Source organism: Aptenodytes forsteri, unplaced genomic scaffold, assembly GCF_000699145.1.
Source record: "Aptenodytes forsteri isolate BGI_AS27 unplaced genomic scaffold, ASM69914v1 Scaffold679, whole genome shotgun sequence".
NCBI classification, from domain to species: Eukaryota; Metazoa; Chordata; class Aves; order Sphenisciformes; family Spheniscidae; genus Aptenodytes; species Aptenodytes forsteri.
The window spans coordinates 2257232-2265828 of NW_008795924.1; the positions used below are offsets into that span (position 1 = coordinate 2257232).

At 48.5% G+C, this 8597-nt stretch overlaps 1 protein-coding gene across 1 annotated transcript; it reads right to left on the reverse strand.

Annotated features, from left to right (window-relative positions):
* Positions 1-328: 328 nt before the first annotated feature.
* On the reverse strand, positions 329-4697 carry GAL3ST2 (galactose-3-O-sulfotransferase 2). The gene is made up of 4 exons (XM_009285016.2): positions 4379-4697; positions 1995-2081; positions 1279-1558; positions 329-1189 (listed from the first exon to the last, which is right to left on the reverse strand). Exons 1-4 carry the CDS (start codon positions 4402-4404, stop codon positions 329-331), a joined length of 1254 nt encoding a protein of 417 aa, XP_009283291.1. The 5' UTR covers positions 4405-4697.
* Positions 4698-8597: the final 3900 nt, after the last annotated feature.

Here is an 8597-nt window from a genome sequence, read left to right on the forward strand (position 1 = left end):
CAGTCGGTTGCCCTAGTTGGGAGTTGGGAGTTGGGAGCTGCATCTTCTCCTGGAAACTGGTCCACAGCAAGGGCAAGCCTAACTGTTTCCTCTTCTTGTGTGGGTGTTGAACAGCGTAAAGATAGGATGTGTACTGGAGCTCTGGCATAACCATTTTCTGGCAGATTCTGAGAGTCCTGTTGTCTAAGTCTTGTTTGAGGTTGTACCCAAGGATATCTGTAGCCCCTGACTGGAAAGGCAGGAGAGCTTAAGAGTCCTGTGCGCCAGTCATGTGCCAGACATGGGGTGATGCAAAGCGGTGGGAAACTGCAGTCGGTTGTTGCGTGCCCTAGTTGGGAGTTGGGAGCTGCATCTTCTCCTGGAAACTGGTCCACAGCAAGGGCAAGCCTAACTGTTTCCTCTTCTTGTGTGGGTGTTGAACAGCGTAAAGATAGGATGTGTACTGGAGCTCTGGCATAACCATTTTCTGGCAGATTCTGAGAGTCCTGTTGTCTAAGTCTTGTTTGAGGTTGTACCCAAGGATATCTGTAGCCCCTGACTGGAAAGGCAGGAGAGCTTTGTTCTTGATGTGATCCTTCCCCACTGCCTCCTGGTCCGAGAGACAGGTCTCCATAAGCTCCTTCTGTCTTGTTCGCAGGTGATTCACCTCCTTCTCCAGCTTCTCAAATCCTATGGTCTCCTCAATTCTCCTCCAGAAGCTCTGGTTGAAGTGCAGGTAGAGCTTCCAGTCTAGTGAGCACCATGCTTTTATCCGCTCCTTGCTTTTTAGAGTCAAGGTCTGGACAGTGTCCTGGCTTCTGGAATTGAGCTTAAAGTAAATCACGTCATCCAGATCCCAGCACAAAGTGTGCTTCAAGAGGATCATGGACTCATCAAAGTAGTCTGCTATCAAGATCAGGTGAAAGTTCTGTTCAATCTCCTTCAAAACCGCCTGGATGTACTTTTTGTTGTCCTCTGCGTTGTTATTGTAGCCAAAGTCAAACCACATGATATTCCTGGCATAGATGTTTTGCTTGTAATCCTCTGGATGGTAATACTTCATGGGTGATGCCAGGTACTCGTTCACGTCCTTGGAGATCCTGAAGGCAGGGACACTGTCCTTGTAGTAGACGTAGGAAGACTCCAGCAGAGGAATGGGGTTCCTCAGGATGGAGAAGTAGAAAGCATTTGCTGCCATCACCTTTCGCACCTATTTGCAGGGAGGAAGAAGAGAGGCTGTTTTAGTCTGGAGGCACTGCTTGTTCAACCAGGTCTCTCCGCAGGTGTCGTGGCTCTTACCTCTGAGGGGTTAAACCGCAGGTGGTTGCACATGATGTTGTAGTTTTGCCCTATGGCTTGAAATTCTTCCACAAAGCTGGCCAGGAAGGTCTTCGGGTAGCCCAGGTGGACAAGCTGGCCAGCTGGGAGGGCGACGGTGAGGTTGCATCTCTCTGCAAACCTGAACATGATATTCAGGACAGTGCTGCTGGCCGTCTTGTGGGTCTTGAGGAACATGACGTTAGTCTTGGCACGGCAAGGCGTGGAAGGTATCAGCAGCTCCTCATGGCTCTTTGAGATTCTGCAGGAAGGCAACTGATGGGGAAAACAGCCTCTCCAGTGTCATTCCCCATCTCTGAGACCTGGCAAAGCCAAACCCCAGCAGGTTCTCCTTCTGATACCACACCTGCAACTGGTGCAAGGCACCAACCCAAACAAGCTCCATCCCTCAGGCATAGATGTTGGATGGTTTTCTGCTTTTCCAGGTTCTCACTTACCCAAAGGCTTCAGCTCGATCCCCTTTTCTTTTTCCATAAGGCTGATTTTGCCCCAAAGAGCTGCACTTTTTGGTTAATTTGATCCCTTGCCTGCCCGAATGTGGATCTAGGACCTAATTTTGGGCTGCTGTCCTTCCAATATTAGCCTAAACCCCGTAAGAGTTAAATCAAGTGTCACAGGTCAGATCCTTGCTGCCCTGGGCAGACGAAGTCATGCAACCTGACTTCTGATTCACTTACATGTCATTTTTATTCTTCATATGGCACAATCCTGACAGGAAGATGACTCCCAGGCAAAGACTGAAAATGATGAAACATTTGATATGCCTAGAAAGAAAGTAGAGTTTCAGTGGACTTTTATCTGATAGTCCTTCCCCAAACATGAACCACCAAACTTTGCATATAGCCCTTGGGAATTTTTATCACCGGGAGCACAATTTTATGCCTCCTTGGTGCCAGCCATCTTTGGCTCCCCCAGCTATGTCAGCAGCTCTGGCATTAGAGGCACGACAGTGAGAAATTGCACTTTCACTATGACTCTCCTAATTTTGGCCTTTGGCAAGACACAGCCTACTTCAGGCAGAGCCTGCTAAGCTCTTCCAACAGCCTCCCGCTCTGCTCTGCTGCCTTTTATTTTGCTTTTCTTTCAGTTTTCTGGGGCTTTAGAGCCTATTCACTTCAAGCTTTTCTCAGCAACCACCAAGAGCTAGAAAATGAGCCCTTTGTAATGGTATAAGGATTTCCTTGGTAAGAAAGCTGAGCACCTCCTGTAATCACATCACTCCAGAAGATGGGGATCTCAAAGAAACACTAAACTGATCTTTTTTCGATATAACTGAGATTTTTCAATACAGAAACCCAACAGCAGCTGTAACAGACTAATTATGCTCCGCTTTCAAACAAGAGGAGTGCTTCTCCACTGCGACAGCTCCTCCTCCCAGCCCAGCCCTCGTGCTCAGCCTCACCCAGGTCTCCCTTTCATCAGATCTTCCTTGGACCTTTGGACCAAGCACCTCATCTACCTGTGCTTTGCCTGAATAATGATGAGGGGTAAGTCTTTTCCAGCACTAATCAGACAACCACCATGTATCATCAGCAGTGCATTCTAGCTGGGACGCGTACAGGATCTTTTGGAGGTTTGATGCCCAACAGAAAAAAACTTTTCATCACCAAGCTTGATCTGACTTCTCTGATCTTAAAAGCTTTTTTAACTCAGTCTGAACATGTTTTCAGCCGCCATTTCCAAAATGCAGCGGATCTGGCTTTGGCTTTAAGTTGTTTTGGGAAGATATAGTCCCATTTACAGCATGCGATGGTCACACTCATGGTTCCCACTCTCCCAAGCGAGCAAGGAAGGCTCCAAGCCTGCCCAGTCTGAGAGTCGATGGGGGCACATAGATTGCTGTGGGCTGGACCTGGTTGTCCTTTCTACTGTCCTGCTGGCCAAGGGGTCCTCATGCATGGTCCTGCTGCACAGGGTGGTGGCTTTTGTAGCCTCCAGCTTGTACAACGTGAAAGACACTGAATTGCTCGTTCCAGCTGGCCTTATGAGAATGCAAACATCAGCTTTATCTGGCATGGTCTACAGCCTCCCACTGAGTGGCCACAGTATGACAAGCCAGGCTGTGACAGACTGGATCCAACCATGGAAAATTGGAGAGAGGATGGGAGCAAAGTCCAACAGAACATGAAGAGCTGCACATAAAAACATAGCCATCATAGCCAGCTGTGCAAGGTGGGATTGGGGAGCCATGAACCGAATGTAAACACAGTGGAAGTGTGGAGACAGGCAGCAATGTTGCAGCACTGTCATGGCACTGCAGATAAGCGTTTGACTTTGTTCGCCATGCAAACCTGCCTGAAACCACTTTGTAACCACCCAGCGTATCAATGCGAGTGTGGCGGGCATGACACATGGGATCATGGTTGCAGTGATTTCCTCCTTCCTTGCATGACAGCGAGGAAGCATTTCACCTGGGATGCATGAAGCCCGACGTAGCCGAGAGTCGCAGGGTACGATCAGAGCCATCATCTACTTTTTCACCCCATTAATACAGTCTTTTGCAAAGCAAAGTGCGAGAGAGAAAGCCACGATTCAAACGTCACACGATAGTTACCTAAGCACGCAAGACGTGCAACCAGCCTGGGAGCCCTTTGAGGAAGCACTTGGGAGCCGATTGCTAAGACACAACATTCTCCTAAGAAGCCAAAAAACTTGCGGAGCTGTCAGCAGGGTTGGTGCCAGAGGTTCGGCTCGCCTTTCAGCTTGCTTTCCGACCTGCGCCGTTGCCATCTCCCAGCCAGGAAGAAAACATGGAAAACTACCTCTCAGGTCGCACTTGGAGGTGCTGCTACAGATGCTTTAAGGCTTGGGACAACCTTCTTGTTCATTTGGCTTAAGCTGAAAGTAACAGACCTCTGTGTCGACCTAACAAGGTTCTTTCAAATTAAAAGACCTGGAATACAGGAAAGAAGCATTCGCGGCGAAATTAATCTCTACCCTGGAGCAAACCATAACTAACTCTATAGGTTATGAACAATTTACAGGGATTACCTGGACCAGACCTTTCTACAAACCGTGTTTTAATTCTGCACCCGTAGCGTGCACCTCCCTCTCCCCTTACCTTGAAGTGCACCCAGGGCTTTTCATGCTGCCTCACTGCTGCGAGCTAGAAAATATCTCCTTTGCAAATTGACTCCAATACTCCTTTTGTCTACGGGCTCCTCCGGCTCTTACTGTACACATCGCTATTTCTAGCATCCCATCAGTGCTATAAATGGCTGGGATAGGTGAGAACAGAAAGGGAGTGGCTAGGTGTTCCCAGGAGTTGGTGGAAGTTAATTAATAAGCCATGAAAAGCGCTGGTATGGCATGACATAAACACAGGTACAAAGAGCTGCCTCGGGAGACGGGGTTTGCAACAGTTTTTCAGGGAAGTAAGGAATTAGCGGGGACCCCTTAGCAGGGACCCCGTTCTCTCCTGGCTGTGGCAGGGAGGCGTGGGGGGGCTCACAGCAGGATCCGGGCAGGGTGCCGTGCCAGCAGGGGGCTGGAGGAGGGCACCATTGGCCCCTTCGTCACCCTGCACACCGTCACATCACTTGTTCAGCGCCCCTTCCCTGCACACCGCCACGCCGCTTGGTGCCGTGGCCAGTGCCTGCCGTGCCTTTCCTCCACTTCTTGCTCGGTGGTTTAGGGCTGTAATTCTCTGCCAGACACATTTGGCAACAGGAAATTAGGGACAACAGCAAAACAGGAACCGTGTTCACCTATCAGGAATTTCCCTTAAAGCATTTAGACTTCAAACTCTTTCCCAGTGAAAATGCAATTATTGTAGCTGGAGGTTAAAGGCTTAGACACTTTGCTGTATCTAGGCCTTGGGAGAGAGAGCTCCTGCCCCTAAATGGGTGTTATATTATGGTTCCTCTACAAAGTGACTTTCTGGTCATTACAACCATTACAACTTGCATTACACAGGAATTTGAGACTCCACCAAGGCTCCTGTACGCCAGCACTTCACAAACTGGGTTTGATGGTTGCAAATTGCCCCGCGAGAGCAGGATTTGCCTTGCAAGTCTGGAGGTGGGGTAATCTCCCCGCTCCCCACGCTGGGGGTGAAGTCGATGCTCTCCTCATTTGGGCAACAAAAAGCTCACCCACGTCTCCCAGCCTGGAACAGGGGATTAAGCTGCTGCTTTTGGTCTTTTACGGCCATGCCACTTCCCACGCACCTCCTGACATGGTCCCCTTTCCCTCCCCACCCACAGTGCCACCTTTCTAAACCTCGTATGCTGGTGGCCCAACCTGCCACACCAAGAGCCACATCCTCAGCATTCTGGTATCCTTCACGTACGTTGCTAAGTCTTCAGAGTGCCCAAACATACAGCATTTCTTTTTAAATCACAGCTTCCTCAAGCCAGCTCCAGGTCCAGTATTTATCAAGATTCAGAGATTAGCAAGGGATAGGGTTGCTTTCCTTGAGTTTCTTGGTGGAACGTGAGCCAACGTGCTGTTTTACGAAGAATTTCTAAGGTTACTCTTGGCACAGTGTCAGTTGCTGCTGGCAGGGGGTCACGTTTAACAGATTTCTTTCTCCTGTTACATTATACATGTCAGCTGTGCAATTTCTTGTTCAGAAGCTGGTAGAGCCCATGAATCACAAAAGACCATTTTTTACACTTTTACAATTGATTCATTGCTCTCCCCTGGGGTGTTGTACACAAATCGTCAGCTTTGGTTACGCAGAAAAATACAGTGCCATGCAGAAATACTTGGCTTCATGTGGGGCTGGGCTGCTCTGAGACTGGAAGCAGTGAAGGTCAGCCAGCTGATGCAGAATTAGTTAGCTGGGCAGGATGCTGAATTAATAGTTCCATACTGCCTCCACTTCATGTGCCTGCTTGCTTAGGGGAGAGTGTTGTGGGTCAGCCTCCGTGGGTAGCTCAGCCCCACGGAGCCACTCGCTCACGCCCCCGCAGCAGGATGGGGAGAAGAATCAGAAGGGTAAAAGTGCAAAAACTCGCAGGTTGAGATAAAGGCAGTTTAACAGGTAAAGCAAAAGCTGCATGCACAAGCAAAGAAAAAGGAATTCATTCACTGCTTCCCACTGCAGGCAGGCATTCAGCCATCCCCAGGAAAGCAGGGCTTCATCACACTGTGCTGGTTTTGGCTGTGGTAGAGTTAATATAACATAGAGTTAGCATAACAGTGACTTGGGAAGACAGACACCATAACTCTGAGTGCCCCCCTTCCTCCTTCTTCCCCCCAGCTTTTATTGCTGAGCACAGCATCGTATGGTGTGGGATATGCCTTAGGTCAGCTGGGGTCAATTTTCCCAGCTGCATCCCCTCCCAGCTTCTTGCACAACCCCAGCCTACTCACTGGTGGGGCAGGGTGAGAAGCAGAAAAGACCTTGACGCTGTGCAAGCACTGCTCAGCAACAGCTACAACATCCCTGTGCTATCAACACTGGTCTCAGATCCAAAACACAGTGCCATACCAGCTAGTATGAAGAAAATTAACTCTATCCCAGCCAAAACCAGTACAGAGAGTCAAGTGCTTCCTCATTGTGCCAGAAGACCACTGCTTCAAAGTGCTGAGCATTCTATTAGCATTCTAATATTTAAGTCTGTCCCAGAAAACATAGAATTTTGGACAAGAAATTCCTACCACAATGATTCTTTATAAAAATACCCACACATGCATATATGTACCCACCCTGTCTCTCCCTCCTATATACAACAGTGAATGAATATTTGAAAGCATCACTGAGAATGTGGAAGAGGAGGATAATACTGGTGTTTAAGATCTAGGAAATATACTATAAAATAACCCTACGGTAACTCCTCCCTTCTATTCCCTCAGGGTAATTGCTCTGTTGTTTAGCTGAAACTGTAAACTTACATTGAGCTTAAGGATCTTCATGGGTAAAGAAGATGGCTAAATGTAGCTGTGCCAGAACTTCCCTGGCCACAGCACTAAGTCTGTCAGCCCTGACTCCCTCCCTAGCACTCCCTCCATATGTAGTTGAAAAAAAAGCAGTATGGAAAGTTCCGCTTCCCTAAAAGAACCATTCACGTGTAAAACCTGTATTTTAAACAATTATGGTCAGTGGTTTGGGGGAAAAAAAGAGAAAGAATGGCATAGGAAAAAGGCAGAGAATATAAACAGCCTGATCCGGAAAGAACGAGCTGCATCAGCTTAACTTGGCAGAAAGCAGATCCTGTAAATTTCTTCTCTAACAACATCATGGATTTTCCATATTTTTGCATCACCTGATACACAAACAGCACAGGCTGACTGCATTTCACATTCTGTCTTCTCTTTGCTAATGACAGCATCGTTCACTCTGCTTAACCCCAGAAGACGACGATCAGCTCCTCTCTCAGTGGTCCTGAGGAATGAAGGGAGAGGTGGTGAGTGCACTGATAGCAGAGAGAAAGAGGGAGTTGAAGGGAAGAGACCAGAGGGCAGGCCTAGATATTGGCACTGCAGGTCGCATAACATATGGAGGTATTTCTGTTAAAAGCATCCATGCAGCCAAGTTGAGAGAGTTGTGACCTTAGAATTGTATCGTGAAGGGTGTTGCAACACAGTGCTGAGTGTAAGCCATCATCCTTAATGCAATTCAACAGCTTGCAACCTTGCAGAGACAGTGTTCTCGTTAAAACCAGAAGAAAAAAGACTGTAGGATGATTTTCTTCCAAGAAAAAGGCTCTGGATGGAACATCTATTTCACTGCACTGTGGAAGAGCAGAAATCACTGAAAAGCAGCTAATGGAGAAGACAGCTACTGGGTAAGACAACCACGTTTCCTAGTATCATGGAGTCCGGTGAGACCTCCCAAACCAGTAGACCTCAGTAAAAACCATTGACCACCACCCTCTGAGCACAGCCTGTGAGCCAGTTTCCTACCCATCTTGCAGACCACCCATCTGGTCTGTGCCTTGCTAGCTTGTCCAGCAGCACAAAGGAACTAGCAGCACAAAGGAACTCCAGCCAGTAAGACAGCTTCATCGGGGGCCCAACTGAAATGCCTCTATGCAAACGTACGTAGCATGGGGAATAAACAAGAGCAGTTAGACATGCACACACCTGCAGGGCTATGAACTTATTGGCATCACGGAGAGGTGGTGGGATGGCTCCTGTGATTGGAGTGTTGGGATGGAGGGATACAGGCTCTTTAGGAAGGACAGGCAGGGGAGGTGAGGAGGGGGTGATGCCCTTTATGTCAATGACCAGCTGGAGAGCATGGAGCTCTGCCTGGGGATGGATGAGGAGCTGACCGAGGGCTTGTGGGTCAGGATTAAAGGGAAGGCAGGGACAGGTGACACTACGGTGGG